The sequence below is a fragment of the Mugil cephalus genome, chromosome 6, assembly GCF_022458985.1.
Source record: "Mugil cephalus isolate CIBA_MC_2020 chromosome 6, CIBA_Mcephalus_1.1, whole genome shotgun sequence".
Classification (NCBI taxonomy): Eukaryota; Metazoa; Chordata; class Actinopteri; order Mugiliformes; family Mugilidae; genus Mugil; species Mugil cephalus.
The window spans coordinates 16,434,235-16,458,742 of record NC_061775.1 but is presented as its reverse complement, the minus strand read 5'-3'; the positions used below and the strand labels follow the sequence as shown (position 1 = coordinate 16,458,742).

Here is a 24,508-nt window from a genome sequence, read left to right as displayed (position 1 = left end):
AAGGATTGTGAATACTTTGGTCTCTAGTTCTCCTTTTATTCACAATTACCCATAATGTGGCTTAATGTCATAGACCAATAATAACATTATTTGTCATATTAGACATTTATGTGTATTGACATTATAAATCCAAAACGTATGTTATTATAAAAGTGTTTTATTCAGCCTGCATTTAACATTTTACATATTGTTTTTTAAGAACACAGACACAGTCATTGAGTAAAATAATTCAGTTTTATCTTTATTATATATGTAAACTTACAGTGAAGCATTTTGTATTTTATTTTGATGAAAATAAAAACAAATCACGTAAGCGGTTAAATGCCAGTACTGTTGTCTGTTTCACTGTGTTATTGAGTAAACATTTTCAGTTCTTTGTGAGGTCGAGGAACTCCTTCCTGGTCTTTGGATCATCATGAAATCTTCCCAGCATGACACTTGTAACGGTGCTGGCGTTCATCTTCTGCACACCTCTCATCACCATGCACATGTGACTGAAATGCAAGAGGTTCTTTAAATGGCTATAGAGACTTTCCATTGTGTTGTTCAAGTAACTCTGATGTATTCAAGGCACATTTAATGCCAACGAGCGTGAAAAACCAAGATCAAATACTCACGCTGCCTCAATCACCACTGCTACTCCAGCAGGCTCCAGGGCCTCAGAGATGGCTGAAGCGATCTGTTTGGTTAGACGCTCCTGAACTGTGGGAGAGAGTAACAACGTGATATGAAGGAACCTTAAAGAAAATAAATCAAACAAAAATACAAGAAATAAGACTAAAACACAAGTTGTGTTTACCTTGAAGCCTCCTGCTGAAGATCTCAACTATTCTATAGGAAAATTTAATTGAACAGTATGAAACTTGTGTATTTACATTGTGTTTGCTTGCATGTGTGTGTGTGTAATTACTTACCGAGCTAGCTTGCTGAGACCAACCACTTTCTTGTTTGGGAGGTATGCTATATGAGCCTGACACGTTAAAAGAAATTGGTATCATGCCAATAATAACAGTGTGTTTCATACAAAATATATTAAATACACTATATATCACAAGGCAGATCACAACAACAGTGTCTGCAAATAGTAATTAAACAAAGGCCAATATTAATAAATTCAACCAGGTACTTTTTTTAGTCAAATCAAGAGCCTGAAGGATGTTTTCTTAGGTTTTTAAGTTTTCAATTTGAATCCATTTTTGAAAGTCTCTAAGTGAAAGTTGTTGCTTTACCTTGCCAAAGAAGGGCACCAGATGATGTTCACAGAGAGAAAACAAATCAATATCCTTGACAATCACCATCTCCTCATGGTTTTCATCAAAGATGGCATCGTTCAAGATATCTGTGTGGAGAGTGGATGTTAGTTTCACATCCTGTGTTACAGTTGAGAATAAAATCAGAAGTGGCAGTGTTGCTACAGTTTTGCTAATTATTCATTTATTAACCTTGTAATGGATAAATCAGTAAAAACAAAATGTACTCCAAAACATTTTAACATGAGTATTTAAGTATTGATGTTTGAATGAAGTTATTGCTACAGATAGTCATCAATAACATGAAGAGCAATCTGTCCTCACCTTGGGTTGTTTCCTTGTAGCCTTTGGTTAGGAACTGCATGGCTTTGGCTGCACGTAGTGGTGTACGTAGAAGTCCCTCTCGGTCGACGTCCTCTCCGAGCTCACTCAGTATGGTGGTGTAGGCCGTCTCAATGTGAGACAACGTGTTCTCATCTGCAGCGTCCTTCTCTTGTCTGCAGGAATTATTTTTAGGCTCATTGCATATGTTTAGGTATTCAGGAGTTACTCCATTGGTCTTTGAAGCATTGTGATACTCCATTCTGGCTACTAGGACGACTTTCACTGAAGAACGCTGCAGGACGCGATGAAACAGGCTCAGTGTTGATCTGGTTGCTCAGTGGACTCAGGAAGGACATCCCCTGGTTTATGTACTCCTGATAGACACCCCGAGGCTACAGCATCACTGAGTCCTCAAGACACACACACGAGAAAATTATCATAATCCCTATTTTAACACTGATTAAACTTTAACTTAACATCCAGACAAGGTATCTAATGACCACACAAATCAATTTAAAATGATCTCGCGGTAAATGCCATGGAGCGGCACTTGACTGACCTTGTGAGTTGAGCTTAAATACCTAGAAATCTCATGATTTGGTTGTGTCCATGTGGAGCAACTAGCACCTACACATGTCTTAACTTTCTTTTTAGAAAGTTGCTGTTTTTTTAAGGTTGTATATTGTGATTTATTGTTTAATTTCACTTTTTAATTATTATTGCCACTGTATGGCAGTATGAAAATATTGGGGCAGTTATTGGCATTAATTGTCTTCTTAACCCAGCAAATACTCTCTTAATCATTCCCTGTATGATAGGACACGGTATATAATGATCACATGAATCAATTTAAAATTGTCTCGCAACAAATACCACGGTGCACCATTTGACTGATCCTGTGATTTGAGCTCAAATACCTAGTGATCCCATGCTTTGGTTTTGACTGTGTGAACCACTCACATTTACAATGTTCATTCTCTTCTAGGCTTTGGTCAAACGGGGCAGTGAAACAGAGTTGGCTTAAATTTCTAACTATCAATGAAAATACAGCTGGCTGCCTCATACGTAAAAGCTGTATTTTTAACTCCCATAGTGTTTACATTTTTACAGAACTACCTGTCCTTTTGTGACCTCCCTCATGTGATAGGTGTGCTAGTTCCACAGAGATACCTAATATCATACAATGATAAACAATTATTATGTTACAGTGAATCAGACATGGAAGTGACGTAAGGTGTTGGATCTTTTTATATACATATATATATATATAAAAATACAACAATATATTTATAGGATAAGTTAAACCTGACCCTACTGGTTTATTTTGCATAGTTTGATTTGCTACTTGTAATTTCATTTTTACTTAAGTGTGGTACTAGTTGGCTATAACTTTTGCATAGGCTACCAGAATCCTCCACATCCACAATGCAATAAAATGCAGTATTCTAGTATTGACCACACTTAAGTACAATAATGCTGCCAGTGGTTTCAAACCACTGGCAGCATTTAGCTCACATGCAGGGAGTAGTGTAAGTGTGAACATTCAGAGTATTGAGGCCCCGGTTCATTTTCTGTCACACTTAAGCAATTTATTCAACACAAGGCTGACCTTCACCCTGCTGACTGTCTTGTGCTTCAGAAGAATGCTCGTATCTTCCCACATCTTTTAATACGTCCGTTAAAAATGTGTGTACTACGTGGACGTATTCTGGCCCACCCCTCACAGATTGGGATGTTCCATCTCCCTAATGTAGGGAATAAAGATACTGTTCAGGACGCCCCAGTAACTAGTTGAATTTTAATACAATGTGCGTGTTACTACTTTGGTATCCACTGCTGTGTGCATCCATAGAACTGTAAGTATTTTAAGTGACAGATGAATAGAGTTAAATTTACTTTCCTCTCTTGTGACTTTTTGCTAGATAAGCTTACTGAGTCCAGTTAGTGTCTTGTCTTCCATCTATGCTCCAAACCTGTGCTAAGTTACATTTCAGTACCTGTGTGTGTACATCCAAAGTGTGTTGTATATCTTTGTTGGTACTATTGTGTCTCACATTTCCACTTTGTGGATGTGAATCTGCTTAAACCAGCTGTTTTTTGTTGTTGTTTACAAAATGCTTAATTCTTACGTTGTTTATTTCTTCTTTCAGAAAGCACACATGCACACCTACGAACACAAATTGGTCTTCCTACACATGTACGCTACTGAATATGCGTTCTGATATGAAAATTGTATTGTGTTGTACTGACACATGTTCATTTTATGCTGATAATCCCATTATTTTAACTTCCCTAGTTTAACTGCACAATGTTTCTCCGTTTTATTTTTATTCTTTTTTTTTTATTGAGAATTTAGTTCCGAAACAAATTTTGAAGTCGTCATTTTGTGCTCGTGAAACTTGAGATGCACATTTTCTGACATGCTGAAAACTAAACAATTGATTAGAAGAAGAAAAGCTAGAATATTTACTAATGAAAACCATCACTAGATTCAGTTGATGTACTATGTGAACCATTTCATGTTGCTGATTGTCACAATGGTACCATGACTAATATTGCTTTAGTTTTTCATGTATGGAAATGCAAAGATGTAATATTTACCGTTTACAGCTAAACCTGCAGATCAAATCAAAGTTGAGAAAGCACATTTTAATATACCCACAAAATTAATATATTGCAAGTTGACAGAAGTAACTGCAACTATATACAGAATCTCACCTCCTCCCAACCGCCAGTAAACATCCAATCATTATTAACCATTACTATTATCCAATCACTTTGAAGCAGTAGCAAAGCTCTCCCAAATAAATTAACATAATAAATAACTTTGAGAGAGGAGTGGAGTTAAATAAAGGAGATTTTTGAGAGAAAATAAAAAAACAAGCCATAATAAATAATAAAAAGAAAGCTCTATATCTGTTGTTTTTATAAATTAGTTTGAGAAGCGATTTTTAAAAGACTAACTTCCAGTCTTGACAATACTGACTATAGTGTGTGAAGTCTTATTTTAGGTTCAATTTTATTTTTAAGTTCCTCCCTCTGAAGGATTGCCACCTTATTGTGGTCAGGGGGTTTCTATGCCTCCGTCAGTGCGTTTTCATGAACAGTTTAATTGAGCAATGCTCAAAATTAGACTTCCTGAATGTGGTCCTTATCCCACTTTACATTTCTTGGGTGTTTTTGTTCCGGGGTCATAGCCAGCGCAACGATTGTGTAGCATGCGCACACGCGTCGCCTAGTTTAACTCCAACTAAATTGTATACATGCCGGGGAAAATCCATTTGAACACCACGTTTATTGGCCTTGTTGCAGTTTTATAGTTCAGGTGAGCTTTAAAGAAACATCGGTTATACAATGTACTTACATTCATCTGTTAATAAACTACCTCTTAAATGAACACAACATTTAGCACAGCTTGATATACTGCCAGATCTGTAAAAAACTGACATTTTTAATAGTGTAAAGGAACGGGTGTAGAGACACAACAACAGGAGAAAGTTGAGATATAACAGGTGGAGACAGAAATACAGTGACAAAGAAATGATTCAAGGTTTGGAAACAACAGCAGCTTGTCCATCTAGTACACTTGCTGTTATGCCATCAAATGGATTAATGGATCTCACTCCTCACAAAACAAACAATACTTGTTGTTACTCTTTCAACCAAATTGAAGTTGGATCTGGCCCAGGACACATTCCTGAAGGGTGCACACGTCGAGGATGATTTGAGATGAAAACCTGTTGTGGAATCTGATGATTGTTAGTTTAGTTTAGTGCGTACGGTATTAACAGAGCAATCTTGTGATTCCAAGATTTGACAACAGAAGTCCAGGAAAAGAGAGACACATATACACGTGAGGCATCTGCAGTTCAGCCATCATGCATGCTGATGAGGGCCAATGTCTTGAGAAAGGATTCATGGAAATAAGCCATGACCAATTTTTTCGTAACACTTAATGCCTATGGGAGTGAAGTCATTCATTAATGTTATGGTGCTGATCTTGAGCACTGAACTGATGGTTGAGGCTTTGACGTATGTCAGGATAATGTCGTGGTGTTAACATACGTCAGGATAATGGCTCATCTTTGAGCTAGTGGGGGCATTCCCTGGACCAGGAAGTCATCAGGTCTGCAGCGTGGCAGAGATTAACACACAGATCAGGAGTCAGTTCAGAATTGGGACACTAAAACTAGACTTGGAAATCATTTTCCCCACTGTATGATGAGAATAAGTTTTGAACTGTTGCTGCCTTTTGCTGTGGATACAACCTTAGCACTCCTGTAGCAATAATCTACTTTGTCACACAAAAGTTATTGTCTTTAACTGCATCCTTCTAGCAATAAAACTTAAATAGAAGATGGAAAATACACTGCCTAGTGCGGATTAGGTAAAATTAAATTTGTACAGAGATTATACCTTGATGATATAACAGCAATAATAGCTGTCCATTTTTATAAATGTACCAAGCTGTCAACATATTCTCCTAATCATTTGTCCACATGAGGGAATTTAGGGCAAGCACACAGTCAAACAAGGGCGTGTTGCGTAATGTCTCGTTGTTGTAACCGAGCAACTTTAAATACTTTAAAGGTTTACTTGTTCTGCATGCATGATTCTTTGAATGATTAGTTTTTTCATTGCTACGAACTCACATCACATTTCCCTGACATTTCAAGTGACAGGGCAGTGTTGACGTTTTCAGTAATGACCATGACTTAAGATCCTTTATCTCACTAAACAAGTGGAATGATATGGATGAAAACATTCATCACAGTGTGTGAAATGACGTTTTATAGCATATTTTGGCATTGTATAAGAAACATATTATGATACCATTAATTTTCAATTTCAGAAATGTGTTTTGTGTGTGAAGTGACACTGTTGACAGTGACCACATGGATAATTTCCAGAAGGTGCATCACTAAGAAAGTGTGAAGGTTTTGCCCCTAATGTCATATACATGTTGAAGTGCCTGTGTGGTCTTGCGTATGTCGAGACCTTTAAAAACTTGTATTGCAGAACGTCGCAGCAACATCAGAAACAACGTTGCCTCTATCCCGGTGGCTGCACATTCTTCTATAACATAACATCTCTACACTCAGATATACAGGTTTGGAGGTTATAAAGCAGAGGGGGATACATGAAGTCTATGCTACTCAAAAGAAAACTCTTTTTGGATATATAAATAAAAGTTAAAATGGGAGCTTCTGCAGATGTTTTTTCTACAGTTTCTCTTTAATAATGAATATCCAAGTATTAGAAGTTTATTAAAACTTAATTATGTAACAGATTAAGTATCTGTTCAACACAAGATGAAAGCTCTCCCGGCTGACTGCCCAGTGCTTTAGAAAAATTATGTTTTTTTCTGTGTAAATCCTAACAAATTAAACCAGAGTACCAATAAGGACCGTGTTGACATTTTACCAGGGATGAACTCCTGACCTTAAAATAGTGGTATTGCATCTTGAACTACTGCTGAAACCAAATCCAAAGTTTGTATTTTTGAATCTTTGTCCATTTATTCTTTAATCACCAAATATACTAAATATATTGTTAACCATGTAATCAGGTGGTATGACTGTAAGCTCACAGCAGGCCCAGCTTGCTGACTGTCACAATGCTGCCATGACCAATCAGTAAACCTTTCACAGCTTTAATTAACAGCTTCACAGTTTTAATTAATTAATTAATTACTGTTTCAATTAGTGTAAAATTGTCTAAAGCTAAGCATTTTATTAAAATGCTATTTTGTGATCAAATATATATATATATACTGAATTATTTTTATGAAAACAATGCTGTGCTTGCCCATATATTTGATTTTTGTGCTTGTTTAAAGACTCTGCATCAAGTGAACATTTCCTGGACTCTGCACATTATGGACCGTAGTGGCCTGTTGTTGTGAACAGGTAGAACTATAATTGTTTAGCGCTGTGGTCCATGGTTTCGATTTGATTTACTGGCCATTTAAAAAAGTGTCTGGAGAATCTTCAACTTTTATATAAATTTTTTATTTCAGACATGAATATACAGTACCAGTCAAAAGCTTTGCACATACTGTTTTTCTTTATTATTTTCTACATTTTACATTAATACTGAAACTGAAGATTTCAAAACAATGAACGGACACATAAGGAATTATGTAGCAAACAAAAAAGTGTTAAACAAACCAGAATATGTTGAATATTTTAGATCCGTTGAAGTAGCCTCCTTTTGCTTTGATGACAGTCACACTCGTGGTGTTTCCTGTCTGACTGCCTCATGCAGCTACGACATGTCGGGTGGCAAAGTAAACTGATGCTTCAGCCTACACCTTTTTGGTCAGAGTGCATTATATTGCTTTGTTATGTATTGCTTTTGTTTTTTTACTTTTATACTTTGTTTATTGTATTTACTTTTTTTTACATGACCGAAATAAATGTACTACTACTACTATCAGTTGTGTTGTGCATAGATAAGGTTAGTGGGCTTCTGTAGCAGAAGTTACTTTTGGTTTTCCTTTCTTCGTGGCATTTAATTCATTACATTCAAAGTTCTTAAAGTTTTCCAGACTGATGTTAATGTCGTAACGTAATGATGGACTTCTGAGCGGTTCTTGCCGTAATATGGATTAGAAGCACAGTCGAATAAGACTGTTCACTACCTCAACCACAACACAACAAATAAACATCAGACCAGTAGAAACCTTTAGTTTAAACCGATAAATCCAGATTAGAGATTTTTGGCTCCCGCCACCGTGTCCATTTAAAAACATGGAAAAGGTGAACGGATGGTTTGTACGTGTGCGGCTCCTGACATGAAGCATGATGGAGGAGGAGGAGGAGGAGGTGTGATGGTGTGCGAATGACTTATTCAAAATGTAAGGCTACCACAGTATCAGCAGCAACAAGCCATCACATCTGGTTTAGCGGGATCATAATTAATGACCCTAAACACACCTCAAAGCTATGAATGGGCTACATGACCAAGAAAACTTGGCCTCCACAACCACTCCACCTAAACCCGGTTGATATGGGTTCTGGAAACTATGTCGTGACTTTAGGTGACTGTTTCATGATGTTGACTGAAGGGTTGGAAAAACTGCGCCAAAGGTGGCTATTTTGAAGAATCTACAATATAAATATATATGTGGTCTGTCACAGTTTTGATATCTTCTGTACTAAGTTACAATGTTGGAAAAAAAAAAACATGAAATGAGAAAACTTCTGAGTGGTATTCTATATTTAAACATGTATATATATTTATATATGTATATATTTATATGAACATACAATGCACATGCAGTTAGTGCAGGCTATGAAGGGAAAGAAGTTTACACATCAGACAGGACAGGAAGGTAAGAACACTGAGCAACACAAACCAGTGGCACAATGTCCACCACTAGAAAGAAGCATGTCCCAGTCCAAGGAGCTCATGTGATCATCTTTGTGGAGATCCAAGAGACACTTTAGAAACACACATAAAACAACAGCTGTGGATATTTGTTTATGCACATTATGTGCTGCTGGCATGTGTTGCCTTTAACAGTAAAATATTAGTGGAGTGCAAATAAATGTGAAGTCTCCTCTTTAGTCACAGAACAAAAAGAAAAAACAAATGCTGGAGACCTAATTTAAACAGCTTATTTAAGTATATAACCATTCAATGGAAAAATAATATTCTCATATTAACAATACTTATAAATGAAGGACATACGTCAATATATAAATACACATATATTTAAGTAAATTCCAGTGGAGCTCTTCACAGCTCAGATCCAGTTACGTTTGCTGCTCCGTGAGCGGCTGTGACTGTGTCAGTCTTCAGGCCACGACTTGTGGGGGCTCGGGGGGCTCCTTGGTTGTGCCTTTGGACTCCCCTGAAACACACAACGTAAAGGACGGGGGTCCAGTTTTAACAAGAGTGTTTTGGGTACACAATCAAAAATAAGAACTATGTTTTTGTTCTATGTTCGTCACAGAGCACTTTTATATATGTTGACCTCAGAATTTAACTTACTACTGATAAGATTGTATAGATGTATAGAGTAAAGTGAACACAGAGTACCAGTCAATAGTTTGCACACCTTGAGAACGTGTGTCCAAACTTTTGACAGGTAGTGTGCTTTGAGCTAATAATCTCAGGAGATTGTATTTTTAATACTAGAGTGATACATGAATTCTTCATTAGACTCTAAATCTATACACTAAATATATAGCTTGCTTAAAAGCTCAGTCACAAACTATTAACACTCGAATGAAACTACTGCAACATAAGTGGCTGATGAGGACATACACAACCCCTGAGAAACTCAATAAATGGTCCCCTGCCTTTCCACGTACATGTGTGAAGTGTTTGACTGAGAAAGGTACTTTGATTCATTGTGTATGGGAATGTCTCAAGTTGGTAGACTTTTGAAAAATAGTTTTCTGCACTCAAAGTAAAATCACAAGTATCCAGATAACCTACTTAGCAAAACTTTGTATTCTAGGGATATAACCAGACAATTTATCTATTAACTCTAAGTGTAAGACTCTGATCAACTTTGGCCTCCTGCAGGCCAGGAGGATGGTTGCTCTGTCTTGGAGAGAGACTGAAGTATCCTCCACACAGTCCTGGATTAGAGAGACGGATGTGTGTTTCATTAGAAAAACTAATCTATGTAATTAAGAGTAAAGCACAAGAATTTGAAAAGGTGTGGGCACCCTTAATGAACTTTCTAAAGAAACAATAGATTATCTTTAACACTATTGAGTATGAGTTTTCTTTTTGTGTGTGTGGCATTATTATTTCATATTTATTTGTTTAATCTTTTTATTTATTTATCTGTAATTGTTATTTTTCTCATGTGTTGACATGTATGTTCCTATTGAAAACAAAAAAAAAATGTGTATACTAAATATATAGATAGTTTCTCTACTGAATAATAGTACACACATTGTACTTTTGAATTAACCTCAAAGAATCAGAAACGTTATTGCTACAGTCATTGTTAGTAATATTTATGTGTAATGAAATGCTGTGTTTAGGATGCGAGAGCTGCAGGAAGTTGCTAAAAACTAAAGGGGGCAGCAGAGCACCTTCAGTGAGCGCTGCCCACACCCAAACCAAAGCCTGGAGCGCTGCCGTGGAACCGATCCTACCCTCTTTAAATACAAGAGTCATTGCTCACTGTACAGTTATGTTATGAGTGTGACCTGAACTGACTTGAGCCTTCTCAAATGCCAATTCACCTGAAGATCCAATGCTACTGACCCTGAAACTGAATCTCTGCCAGCTAATAAGCAACTCTTGGCTAGTAAATGTGATCCAAACTCCAGCTGGCTCAAAATTAATGACGATGGTTTTGTAATAAATTGCATCATATTCCATTTTTATGCAAAAATCCCATTCGTCTTAACAGTTAAAAAAGGTGGGTGGGACAATGGACTCACCACAGTAGTCTGGGTCTTAGCATAGTTCATATGTGCGTAGAGCAGCACAGCCGTGTCGTTGTGCGCTGCCTCGAGTGCGATGGACAGAGCATTGCTGCCATCCTGCAAACAGCGAAGGGGAGGGAGGAAGAGAGAGTCGGAAGAAGTCAGTTCATTGAACCTGAAAACACGAGTGTCACTAACCAGAACAGAAAGCTTTACAGTTTAATATGGGCCGCATGATCCATGGTTGTTCCTTTTCTCCAGTTGTTCCAGCGGCCTGTGTTCGCCCTCATGCGTCCGTGATTACCACCCAACAACTTAACAACATTTCTCTGCTACTGTATCGTCTGTCACAACATACAGTAAATTTACGCTTTAGTTTGGACCATTATGCAACAGGTTTTATGTCATGTTGGAAACTTCACAAGACCGACTGTGAAGCATTTTTCCCACGGTCAGTGTGAGCAGCTGGTTGATGCTGATAGAGGAGGGGAACCTACAGATTGGGATGTGATTAGATTTTACAGTAAAGCACTTTTACAGTACACTGTAAGTATTTAACTTTACATTTCTAGTAAACGTCAAATTAAAATACGGTTCAGAACTGCACCACTTAATATTTACTGTATATAACACAGTCACCGCTGCAGTCATGGTTTCTCATGCTGTTCTGTGTTTTCTGTGGACTGGGGAGGTAGGGGCTTTTCCAAATGCCCCCCCCCCCCTCTTCAGTCCAGCTGTGCTGCACTGAAACATAATCCAGGAGCTGCCTCCTCCAAATGGCCAACTCATTCTGGCACAGATGTGAACACTCAAATATCTGTCTGCCTGGCCTCTATTCAAGCGTTCAGACCAATCCACTGTAAAATCACTTAAGAATCCCATGGCTGTGCATTTTTTTTTTTTTTTGACTTGTCAGATGCAGAAGCAAGAAGAGTATTGTGTCTCACATGTTCTGCTGAGACGTGTAAATGCAAGAAACTGCATTATTTGTTTTTTATCTTTCATTCGGCTGCCAAAAAGCACTTAGAGTGTGTTCGGAGGACTGCTGCCGTGCCTGCAGGGCACCGTATCCCAATCTGCAAGTCTATGAAGAGGGAGGCTGTGGCTTTTTAATTCTTCCCCCGGGGCTTGTGAGCAGCCCAGGGATTGTGTTTCCTGTATGCGGCGCTGATTTGAGTCTGAGGAAGATGAAACTAATCTGATCGTGTCACTTTAGCTTTCAGTCTGTCTTTCTAACAGAGAAAAACAAAGAAAAAGGGGGGAGAGAGAGAGAGAGGTGACAAGTAGAGGAAACGGCATGGACCAATTTCCCACAAGCAGCTGTTTCCTGAGCACAGATTAATCTGAATCCTAGAGGAGACAATCATTCAGATGTTTTCAACAATCAGCAGTCCAACTATTGGCTTGAGCCTCATGTAGCAAAAAAAATAAATAAATAAATAAAAATAAGCATCTTACATTATCCACAATGGATATGTCGCATCCAGGCTGCTCCAGGAGCAGTTTGACTATCTCGGCTCGGCCGTGCTCGCTGGCGCACATCAGAGCCGTAGATCCCTCATCGTCCTGAACGTTGACGTCAGCTCCACACTCGAGCAGGGCACACACCATCTCCTGACGCCCGTGGCTAACTGCTAACATCAGCGCCGTCTGGCCTGCCTGCAAATGTAACAGATTATAGATATAATCTCTGTCTGTAGGACAGTACAAGTGTTGAGGTGTCACATTGGTTGGTTATGTAAGTACTGAGACATTTTGCCACCATATATATTGACAACCTCTTTTAAAACTCACTTACTGTAACAAAATGTGAGTGTTGACTTAACAACAGATTATCAAGGAAAGTGATAGCATTTTACTTTTTGTGTTTACACACAAACACCACACATTCCTTCTCTTTTTCAGAGCTGCTATTTATTTTTAGATGAATGCATTCCACCACAGTGCGACAGGTATTTTGCAGAGCACCTTAAGAGCGTTTCAGTTGTTACGAAGCAGTACTTCACCTACTTGACTCAACTATTTTATTTTGGCCTTTCCCAGAACAGTGCAGACCGTTGAGTTTCATCTTTAAACTTTAAAACAGATGCTCTGTTTGTAGATCTGTAACTAATGATGCAAAAATCCAAGCAAACTTTTTTTCCCCCATCTTTAAAACTTGATGACCCTGTTTCTTTAATCAGGATGAAACCATTTACTTTATGAGTATGTCGTGCATGAATTCGCATAATGTTGAATCTAACGCATTAAAAGTCAAATTTAATTAAAACATCACATCAAACAAGTACTTTTGTGGGTGTAATTCTGCACATAATACCCCACTCTGAAAGCTAAACTAAAAACAAAGCACAGCAGAAAATAATGTGTCTTGAATTCCTGATCCTGAAGTTACATCACATGCCTCATGTTTTATTCCCCAGAGCAACAATAACAAGGAGCAGTACTCTGCGATGCTTTGAGTTCAGCTCTAGGACTGGGCAGCTTGAGAGCTCCAATCAGATCATCCAAAGAGATAAAACTACTTAAAGGACAACAGATTCTCACGCTGTGATAGTTGTGTATTATATTAGGCTAAATCTACTCTAACTCATAACACACGTAACACATAGTCCCTAACTTCATATGAAACACACTAACACGCCTGATTAAGCAGCAGGAAAACAGTCAAGCCTAGTTAATAGTCAGTAAAGGAAGTCTGCATCAAATATTCTGTATAAACCAGAATTTATTATTGTTTTTCTTGTTATATGTCATTTTATGCCCCCGAATCAGACTAAACCCAATTAGCGAAGACTGCAGAGCCAAGACTGTGTCCTTTAAATGGTTACGGATTCAGAGAAGCTGTTCTTGTGCTGTTTTGTCATATGGCTCATTGCTCAGTTTCCGTACCAAAAATTACATGGACATGGATAGAAAAAACACTGTGGGAACATGGACTCTTACGACTTGCACTTAAGTTAACATTACACATAAGTGGCGTGTCATCATTGTGATGATGAGCTGATGATAACTTGCCTGGCTGGCCTTGGCGTTGACATTACCCTGACTAAAGAGCTTCTTGACCACAGCCATGTCCTCCTCCAGCTTCACGGTCGAGAGGGCAGCCAGCATGATGGCCGTGTAGCCAGCCTTGTTCTGCTTGTCCACAGAGCACACGCCTGCAGGAAACACGCATTGTATATTTAATCACAGTTTGTCTTGCTTGGTATTAGCTAGGCTAGCAAGAGAATATAGTCCAAAAATTACAATGAATGCAACACTATCACCTTTAAATATCCACGTTTCCAATGTGAAATATTCATTGCATGTAGATTAAGATTAAAACTAATAAAGAATACTAAAATAAAAATTAAAAAACCATGAGAACTGATTACAAGCGATTTTGTTTCGTAACATTCAGTCGAGTGCTGCCCACTGACCTGTGTCCAGCAGCAGACCCACCACGCCGAAGTTGGAGTGGGAGACGCTGTAGTGAAGGGCTGTGTTGCCGTTGCCATCGGTCATGTTGACCACATGCTCCAGCAGCACTGACGACACCTCGGAGAAGGCCATCAGGTAGTCGGAGACACGCGAAGGCTGAGCCATTTTGGCACTGGAGATGCGGAACCACTCGAGCTGAACCATGTGTGTGCTGGAGAGCTGAAGTGACATATAGTTCACACGCCGTTAATCAGCGCTTGAAGCGGATCCATCCCAGCGAGTTATGGGAGTTAAAAACAACTGTGTATTTTGGCAAAGTCTAACTGAATGTTAGGGGAAGTTCTTTGTTCATCCGTGATACTCCGACTCTAGCGCACTTCCTGAACCTTTTCTTTGATTGAATCCTCTGTTATGGTTGCATAAGGCCCCCATTGTTTTTAATTCGTGTTTGCTGACGCCATGAACAATAAAATAGGATCCCGGAGCTTCCGCCATCAGCTTCAAGTAATGAAATTACTATGATGTGATTATTTGCATTTCTCTTTTGATTAAGTTAAATGTGTCACATGGTGATAAAAACATCTGAGGAGGAAATAAAATACGCACCACTTCTTTACTCTTCAGTGTTTGGATGTCATCGTTCAAGTGGTTCTTCAGAATGAGGCAGGCTTCACGCATTTTTGAGCTCAACTCAAACCTGTGACAAATATACAAATGGTTCAAGTTGAAACACACACACACTTTTACTGCTCTCCATGCTGGATTTCATTTGTCGAGACTTTGTACATGGTTTGTCGTCGGTGACTACATTTCAACCAGAAAACAACAGTAACTCCAGCTACCAGAGACCTGAAACTGTTATTAATCAACACGGAAACAAAGCAAAGTGTATTCCCTTAGTAATGACCTACTTTTCTTTCACAGCATCAGACGAATATTCTGCAGCTCTCAGCGTTTCTTCATCAGTGTCGCTCTCATCCAGGTTGATGTTCCTCTCCTCCTCAGACGTTTCTTCCTCCAAAGCGGCCTCATCCTCCTCTGTGCTGTCCAAGCACTCACCTTCTCCACTCTCTCCAGAAGAGCTGCCATCTTCTTCCTCCTCCTCTTCCTCATCTTCACTGGACGTAGATTCATACCTGGAAGAGGCAAATGTTTGCTGAAATGAAGACACGTACGAGCGTCTCGTTTTATACACTTGGCTCTGGTAGATTAAAGTATTTGTTTCTTATTTGTCAAATTAGTTATCCAGTCAAAGTGTTATTTCCGACCTCTAGACTATCTGTCGCCCTTATTTTATTTCTGTTGTGGTAAAAATAAAAATAAGGCTTCATGTTACTGTGACTTACCCTCCATTTAGAATACCAACAAATTGCAAGCTCTTCTTTCCAGCGGTGCGATTCTCGCCTAAGTTACTCCCATCCTTCCTCTTCATGATTGATTTCAGCAAACCTACTGCCACCAAGGGGGTAAATGCCTCAAACAGTGTTTCAAAGTTCAGCAGAGAAAGCATACCACACACACCAGCCACCACGGCAAAATCAAGTTATAGCTGGAGGATTATGTCTTTATAACATCTATTTTTAATTCATTCAGCTGCTTGTAAAACACAGAAGATCTTTTGGTTGGTAGACGTGTTCCTATCCCAACAGATTCTTGTTGGTTGGACAGTTGTGCAGGGTGCTACATCGCTACCATTCTGGTTTCAAACAAATGAACATCATCATATCGGTTTCTGATTTGACTGCATTTTGTTAAAATGGGCAACCAAAAAAAATCATGCGTAATCTCAGCATATCACTGCTCATCCACACCGCGCATCACCCAAAAACTTTAAACCAACTTGTGTTTGCTCTGCTATTAGTTATGTTTTTTTTATGCCCACTGCACTGTGGCCAATTAATCCAGAGATAAAATTCAAATCAATTAGTGCAAGATTGGTAGATTGGTACAAGATCAGTTGCTTTTTCCTTTCATGATTTTTAAATAACTTCAAAGACGTGCGTAACTAATCATATTTTAAAAAGAGACTTAAAAAAAACTAAAGCAGGTCAGTGAGAAAAGTACAAAAAAATATGAAATTTCCAACCGGATTATATGAAAAACATCAAAACACAATAATAATAAAACACAAAATAGTTAATGTTACTGTTTTTCTATATTTTGATGCCACTATTAACAATGGAAATCCACCATTAAGTAATGAATTCACCTGATTTATTGATGAGGTATGTTTTTCCATGTATATGTGAAAACACTCTGCGCTCACCTGTCTTTGTGTTACTGACTGCAGTCTCCTCTCCTTGCTCTCCCTCTTTCGTCTCGTCCTTACCGATGACCTCTTCATCCGGTGAGATCTTATAATCAGCAATGGTCAGCTGTCTCTTCTTCAGCACGGTAACTTTCTGCCCCTCACTCTTTTCCTCATACAAGTTCTCCCACTGGCATTCGGCGCTGACCATCACAACAGGGGCTGGTTGTGCTGGTGCCACCACAGCGTCAGTCTGGGTTCCCTGTTCAGTCTGGTTGGCCCTGTCCTCTACACCTACACAGGCATCGGTCACCTGAGGGTGACACAGAACTGCAGCGTGCTTTAACACTGGAGTCGACGTCGCTACCTGGGCATTTGTCATGTCGGGTTTGGCGAGAACCCCCTTATCCTTCATGACCTTAGAGCTTTTCTCCTCCATCTTGGCTCTAAGCATTCCCAGGTCCTTGTCGGCTTCACTCAGTCGATCCTCTAAAGACACGATGGCCTCTTGCTGGAATTTAATGGTGTCCTGCAGGGTGTCTATCTCCCGCTGTGTCTCAGTGGTCAGCCCGAGCAGTGACTCCATGACCCACACTTCAGCCTCCTGTGTCTCTACTGTGGCCTGTATTCCCTCCTCCTGAACCAGATGCACTTCTGTTCCTGTACATTTCTCGCTAACATTCACATTAGTGCCCTCAGACGCGTCTTTCATTCCGCGGCTATGGTAACAAACAACCGAGTCCATCGGCACATCTTCCCCAACAGCTACTGATTTTTTCTGAACCGCCGCTTTTTCCGGAGCGTTCAGTAAAACTTTAGATGACACCGGCGCTTTCACTTCCTTCCCCTCGAATTTCTCCGTCAGCCGTTTCAGTTCGCCAGATTTCCCGAGGCCTTTGTGTCCGGCCGTGTTTGGTGACGTCACTCGACTCTGGCCAGTCTGGAGGGCCTCTGTAGTTTGTGTAGAAGACTCTGTGCATGGCCGCTTCTGCTGGGCCACCTCAATGGCCGCCGTCTTTTCCTGCAGGGCCAACAGGAGCATGTCTTTCTCTGCTCGAAGCTTGGCCACCTCTTTCTCAAGCGCAGGAACACCCTTTACTCTTTCTTCCATCTCCTTCAACTGCTTCAAGGCCGTAGCCATCTGCTCTCTAACCGTCTGCAGCTGGCTGGGTGGGATCGGGGTCATTGCGGTGCCAGCAGCTGGAGTGCTGCGCCCAGAGGTCTGAGGACTGGGTTTACTCCAGCTACTCTGCAGAGCCTGGGTAGATGGAGAGGGTAAGTGCAGCTTGGGAGGATCTGCAAGCTGGAAGCGCCCACCGTTCTGGTGCTGGTGGGTTTGTTCCTGCTGTAGCCGCCGGCTGGTCTCCAGAAGGGTCCGCTCAACCCTGGGGTTGCGTTGCGGTGGAGGCGGTGGCACTTTGGGCCCAGCAGACAGGGGAGGGACGCTGGAGAGGATCACAGGCGAAAGAGAAAGTCCCTCGCAGGGGGCCGACCCAAGGCGGTTACGCGGCGGCGGAGGTGGAGGAGCTCTGCCATCTTCACTGGCCGGAGATGCGAGCGACTCCGTGGATGTCCAACCGCTGGTTCGTCCCCCGACACCTGGACTCCTTTGAGAAAGTTTGAGCCCCCGTCCGGATCGCCTGGAGCTAAGCGGCGCTCGGCGGAGGTTGTGTCCACTCTCTATCTCTTCTACATATTTAAGGAAGTCCAGATCCAGCTGGAAGCCGTATGGAGTCTGGACAGAGTAAGAGGCCGGCTGGTCAGCCTCCTCCTGACCGGAGTAAAGGAATGGAGAGCCTAGATCTGAGAGGAACAGGACATGTTGGTTAATTGAAACCATGCTTGGATCCAGCTCTTCAAAACCCGCAGTGTATATCCTAAGAAACCTGTATTAAATTAATCTTAGATATCTGAAAGCTGATCTTCACATGGTGCTATTCACATATTACAGCTTCGTAAAAGAATAAAACCTGCCTATGGTTTTAAAATAAACCTATGAAAAAACTTAAGCATAATGATATTATTGCTAATTTCTATTGTCTATGAGACAAAATACTAAATAGTCATCTCATGTATTGGAGCTGGTTTTGTCGTATAGTCGTTGTTTATAGTACAAGCAACATAAATAGCAGTGATACCATCTGACTGTATCAGTGTGGTAGATCACTCTGCTGGCAGGTTATAACAAGTCTTTTTTTATTCACGACAACAAAGACAAAACTACTGGATGTAACAACATCCAAATGTCATCTGATAAAGCACCATAAATATTAAAACTTCTACTTCCGCTACAAAAATACATTTGAAGATAAAATGCCAAAGAGTGACGTTATCACGGAGCTTCTTACCAGGCAGCTTTGGGTTAACTTGAACCGACTGAGTCATTTTTCAGGACGGGGACCTTCCAGCTCACATGCAGCTTCAAATCAACACCTGGCTGAATGAAACGAATCATAACATTAATAAGTATTTGTCATAAGAGGAAAGACACTGCATGATAATCAGTTAAAAACATCCACCATTTCTAACCCAATGGTAAAAAAAAAAAAAAAAGTGTGTTTTGCTTAGTGATTGTATGTTTTTCTTGTTAGGGGGCAGCCTGTGATAAAAAATAATGTAATTTTTAGACCGTCCAACTTGCTCCCTGCTTTCGCTATAATGGCGAACATAGAGGATTCTTTATAGTAGCTGTAAAGTCAGTCCAGGAGAGCCTGAAGAGGCCGGCCGGTTAGCACATGTGACAGCCTGTGACTGGATTCAGAAGAAGGTGGATCCCCTTCTTCAGAAGAAACGGGGTTTTGTTACGTGAATCTCCTGTTTACGTTTCCTCCTCAGAGGTGCTGAGGTACATTCGGCCTGTCATCATCCGCACTTACTGTCACACGGCGAAGACAGAGGAGAGAGGAAAAAACCTCAGAACAAAGTCAACAACAAAGAGGTGAAGTGTGTGAAAAAATTTAAACCACAAGACAGCTGCTGCTCACAGCATCCAGCTGTACTGAAAAACCACAGGGCTCTCCATAAGACCTGCCACCAAACTGCTTGGCTGGGAAATCCACCTCTGTAATTCTCCCTGTTTATTCAAACACATGTGGCAGAGAAACTCGAGAGAAGGACCTACACTGTATCGGTCTTCTGATGCAACGTAAAGCACGTTAAAAACTAAAGTAGTACGATAAAAGGTTTGTGCTTTGTTCGTGAAAAAATTAAATGCTTCCCGAGCCGCTGGGGCAGCTGCCAATTCTTTTTTAACAGCTACTGGAAACTTTGCTTAATCCGACACCAATTTCCGAAGGATGAAGGAAACTGTAACCCAAACATGACTTAGGAACAATGGGTTGAAGAGAAGTTTACCTCTTTCAGCCGCTCAGTGCGCGATTCATGCAGTTGGAGCTCAGGCCGGTTCCCTCCTCGCTCCACGCAGCCCTGTGAAAAAGAAACGAAGGGACCGTCAGACAGATCATGGAGCGCACTGTAAATAATACATTTATTAAATTAGTGAGAACCCTGTCCTACAGGCTTTAGATGACACGAAACGAGATAATATTCTCCAATAAAATGGAGTACACATCCTAAACCACATTTGTACGCACAATATGTCTTTAATCCGATTAAAAAGATTCCAACTTAACTTAGATGATCTAACAAAACATGTGTTTACATGAAGCAAAACTTATCAGAGTATAAGTTCAGCAGAAGAACATTGGCCCACATGGTCTGTCCCAGTACCGTCGATTTATTTATTTTTTTCAAACACTCATTTTGCTACGTCCATGTTTCCTTCCCTCCTGGAAACGTCACCTGATGTTTAACCCCACATCTGGAAAATACGCCTACAGAGCATTTATTTATTTATTCCAACCAGACAGAAATAATCAGATCAAAGCTTTACATGGTTATTAGGCACAAATGGAGCCAAAGTTTCACCACTCCTCAGTTTTTTTTCCTCATGGGTCAGTCTGATTTTATTGAGGTGGTTACATAAAATACTGTCTTTTATCTTTATCTTTTTATCATTTTCTTCTCTTTCATCCTTTTTAGTTTTGCTTTTAAACTTGTGCTAATTTTATTTCCATTGCCGTTTTATTTAGTGCATGTATCATCATTTTTACGCCTGTACAGCACTTTGGTTCGGCCGAGGTTGTTTTTAAAAGTGCTTTAGAAATAAACTTTTACATGGTTTATGCCGACTAATAGCAGAAAACTAGCGCCCATCTAAACCCAGCAGCCGTTCCAGCTCTTTATCAACCAGTGTTGTTTCCATGAGGCACACAGTGCGTATTAACACATTCTGGACAGAAATCCAAATTCTTTCTATATTATTTCATTCGTTACCTCAATCTCTGACTTCCAGAGCAACAGCAATGGGGTAAATAGACCTTCCATCGCCACAAGACTGCAGGAAGCTGCTTCCAAGAAATACTCCCTGGAAAAGCTCAACTTGTTTTGATTTTTTTTTTTTTTTTGTACGATCACAAAAAAATTCACCAAAAAAAAAAGGAGCTGTCCTGTTAATTAGTCAACTGATTGTTGCATCGTCTAAAATGTCTAATTTTTATTTTTTTAATCAGGTCAAGGACAGATTCAGATGACGACAAGAGAAGCATCCACCTGCAACAAACTTCACTGCGGCAGGTAGAGGCTGAAAGTTACACACAACAGGAACACGGGCTTGTGCATTTTCGAAAATGCACAGATACAGTAACACACACTCTCCTTCCAGCAGCCTAAAGCACATTCCTGACACATGCTGTTGAAACACGCCAGTTGTCCTGCTAGCTGGCTGACTGCTGATAACCTATTAACACACACACACATCATTTGTCAGCTCAGGCTGAGGCAGACACACGGTTCATTGTCAGAGGAAAAGCCCTCAAACATTCAGACAGACACACTGCTAATTATCACAAATCGCACCGTGTGCTATTGATGACAACGTATTAATCAGAGTGTAGCCGCCCCGGCGTTTCAGTCTGCTTCCACTCTCGGCCCGGACCACAGTGAGCGTGATGCCGCAGCACACAAAGGACGTGGCTTCAACCGAACCAGAGGCGTGTTTGTGTTGGATTTGTTTAGACATAAACACGAGGTAACCAGAGCTTATAAACAGGTCACATGATTCTCTGGTAGCTTGTGTATCTGTTGACTGTTTTCGTAACATATAATCCAGACCGTCTACAGTTTCGGTAACTCCTCTCGTTTTTACTGGAATACGGTTTCTGTTCAGGCTTTTTTTGGTCCTAATTCGAGCAACCAGATTTTTGGTTCTGCATCAAATCGGTATTACAGCCTGACATGAACCTCCACATAAATATAACTATGAATGTGATGAACGGTATCGAGAGATTGACATCGGGACCAACCCAACTGAGCCAAGTTGGTTAAAATGCTGTAGTGTCTTGTCAAAACTTCTTTTTCTTCTTCAGTTTTAATGGTGATTGGTTAGTGCAAAAGCTGAAAAAAAAACCCCAGTCAGCCCTTTTCTGTTACAGAGAGCAGGTTTTCGCCGTCTGTTGGAGCTTTCGGAGACGAGGTTCAAGCTGCCCTCTCTCCGCCCTATTTATAGTCCACATGTGACCTAGGAGAATACGAATAAGGAGGATATTTTGTTTATTTAAGGTCAGATCAAGCCAGAATGGGCCGATGCTCAATATTATATAACAGGGCAGTTGCATCCTTAAATGTAGCCACGCATCAGGTCGGTGCAGATCCAAATTTGGTATAGTTTGTAGCAGGGACAACAAAGAAAGAATCTTTAAACACGAAACCTGTTTCTGTGGCCGACATCATTATTACTGGAGAATATAAACACAGGGCGCCGTGTTTTCTGCACATCAACAAACGTGACTGCATGCAGACGCCGAGGTCTTTCCACTGCATCGTTCATATTTGAGGCGAAACACTAAATTAAACAAAGACGGGGCGATAACAGCGAGTTTTACCAGAATAAACAGCGCCCTGTCATGTATGAAATCAGATGAGAAATAATGGAGTTTTTTTTTTTTTTTACTATTTCTAACCTTTTTTCTGTCAGAGTTCAGCTTTCCCAACGTACGTCAAATAAAATCAACCAGCAACACAAAGACTCATTGATTCGGTATTTCCTCGTCCTCTGTCAAGTTGGTTGAAGTGACAGGACGACCACAGAATAACAGCTCTGGTCTTTTTTTAGCGCAGGAACTTATTGTGTAGGTTTTACTTTAGCTTCCACTATAACAAAGACTTATAACTTCCTAATAGCTCTAAAAGTTTCCAGGCGGTTACGCGCTCCGAACGACCGCATCTATATAAAAGTACTGCATTTTCCAGGATTAATTGAAACTCAAGAAAACACTAAACGGCTGCTGCTGCTGCTGCGGCTGCTGCTGCAAGAGGCGCCGTCCTGACAAAAGGCAGACTTTAACCGCCAAACTGCACTCATTAAAAGCTGAGATTTATCCATCTCCGCAGAGCATTTATTCACGAAAACCCGAAGAGCAGATTGTGTTGCAAAGCCAATTATGTTGCTTAACCCGCAGCCGTAATTAACAGCACAACCGCAGCGCTCAGCCCCTCACGTCTTCCTCTCATTCTTCGCCTCCCCCACCTCCTTCCCTTGTTGCTCCTCGGCCATCGCCATCAGCTGCCTACATTTCCTCCCCTTCTTCACCTCCTCTCTTCCCCTTTGTCTCAAGGCTCCTCTCCTCACATGACTCGTTTCTCTCCTCGCACCGCAGCTACCCCCCAACGCAAGCCCACAAACACACACACACACACACACACTTTCCTCAGCTCTTCTCCAAGTGTTGCTGTTTTTCTCTCTGATTTGATGACAGCAAATTACAGACTGCAGGGAGAAGCTGCATTCCTTCCCTTTACACCCGGAGTCCTGACCAGCTGAGAGCCACGCTGTCGAGTCTCTCTGACACACGAACGCACGCGCGCACCTTTGAGCACCGGTGGCACGTCGCTAATATATTCATTAACCCTGTGCAGAAATGCAGTCTAAATCTGAGGAAAACCTGCATCTGTGACAACAAGCCATAGAAGATAGAGAAGATATCTGAGTCAATGGTTTGTAGGATGCTGAGCAAGTCAGAGGTTCTGCAGCTGGGACACATGAACAACATTTTTGGACCAATTATAGCCATTAGTGTGTCGCCAAGACGCGTAGTGACATTTCTGGAGTGACGCACATCACGTTAACGTGCAGGGCCTGGACGGCATAGAAGCGACACGTGACTGGAAATTAGGTTTAAGCAGCAGAGCAACCAGGTAACTTAATATAGAAAATGTAAAGACATATACGCACATAGGCACGTACCTAACACAACGTATCGCAAAAGGTCCACTCACGAGGTCCTGAACACAACAAAAAGGGGGGCGTTCATCTGGACTCGTCTCGTGAACACGACGCCACATGGCACCTGGGATCATTCGCCGATCACTGGTCTGCTGCAGGACTCTTCGTTCTCAGGCAGCGACGAATGAGGATCCAAACATGTGACACGCCACAGAGCCGCATGTGTGCGCATAGATTCACACAAACATGTAATCTACTCATATCAGGTCGCACACAGCGTCACATGATCGCACACAGACAAAGACCGTGTTCACACTAGGCGCTTCAGTCAACACATTGCTGGCATACCAGCTCAATTTAATCAACGTCGTATTGAGATCTATTGTTGAAAGGCAAACAGCGTCGGGTTTCTGTCTGTGACTTTTACTTCCAAGGCATAAAGTTAATAACTAACTTTTTTTTTTGTTTTTAGATTTAGTTTTAAAGCAAAAGTTTATTTCAAGTTTTATTTATTGTCAAGTGAAGAGAATGAAGCCAGAGCTCAGTGAAATGAGACGTGTGTGAGGTGTAGACCACATACGTTTGA

The 24,508-nt window shown here is 40.7% G+C and overlaps 2 protein-coding genes across 6 annotated transcripts in view; both read right to left on the bottom strand.

The window, feature by feature from the left end:
- Positions 1 to 220: 220 nt before the first annotated feature.
- Positions 221 to 1,934, bottom strand: LOC125009746 (GTP cyclohydrolase 1-like). The gene is made up of 6 exons (XM_047587922.1): positions 1,575 to 1,934; positions 1,230 to 1,339; positions 915 to 970; positions 800 to 831; positions 618 to 702; positions 221 to 494 (listed from the first exon to the last, which is right to left on the bottom strand). Exons 1-6 carry the CDS (start codon positions 1,831 to 1,833, stop codon positions 368 to 370), a joined length of 669 nt encoding a protein of 222 aa, XP_047443878.1. The 5' UTR covers positions 1,834 to 1,934; the 3' UTR covers positions 221 to 367.
- A 5,629-nt stretch (positions 1,935 to 7,563) lies between these two features.
- Positions 7,564 to 24,508, bottom strand: part of kank3 (KN motif and ankyrin repeat domains 3) — a 30,292-nt gene continuing 13,347 nt past the window's right edge. For 2 of the 5 annotated variants that reach the window (XM_047587072.1, XM_047587073.1), the window contains exons 2-12: positions 19,995 to 20,066; positions 18,989 to 19,077; positions 16,659 to 18,443; positions 15,739 to 15,844; positions 15,304 to 15,528; positions 14,999 to 15,089; positions 14,392 to 14,611; positions 13,988 to 14,130; positions 12,431 to 12,631; positions 10,988 to 11,089; positions 7,564 to 9,432 (exon numbers count right to left, since the gene is read on the bottom strand). In XM_047587072.1, the coding sequence (XP_047443028.1) occupies positions 9,370 to 9,432; positions 10,988 to 11,089; positions 12,431 to 12,631; positions 13,988 to 14,130; positions 14,392 to 14,611; positions 14,999 to 15,089; positions 15,304 to 15,528; positions 15,739 to 15,844; positions 16,659 to 18,443; positions 18,989 to 19,025 (2,973 nt within the window). In that variant the 5' untranslated portion in view covers positions 19,026 to 19,077; positions 19,995 to 20,066 and the 3' untranslated portion in view covers positions 7,564 to 9,369. Of the gene's footprint in view, positions 9,433 to 10,987; positions 11,090 to 12,430; positions 12,632 to 13,987; positions 14,131 to 14,391; positions 14,612 to 14,998; positions 15,090 to 15,303; positions 15,529 to 15,738; positions 15,845 to 16,658; positions 18,444 to 18,988; positions 19,078 to 19,994; positions 20,067 to 23,943; positions 24,285 to 24,508 lie in introns of those variants that run through there. The other 3 variants (XM_047587074.1, XM_047587075.1, XM_047587076.1) reach the window with 3 other exon arrangements.

Excerpts from the sequence above, each read along its gene's own strand:
- LOC125009746 (XM_047587922.1), bottom strand. The coding sequence starts at position 1,833 with ATGGAGTATCACAATGCTTCAAAGACCAATGGAGTAACTCCTGAATAC. Across the intron at positions 832-914 it reads GGTCTCAGCAAGCTAGCTCG|AATAGTTGAGATCTTCAGCA; the intron begins GTAAGTAATTAC and ends ATTTTCCTATAG. Across the intron at positions 703-799 it reads CTTCAGCAGGAGGCTTCAAG|TTCAGGAGCGTCTAACCAAA; the intron begins GTAAACACAACT and ends TCTCTCCCACAG.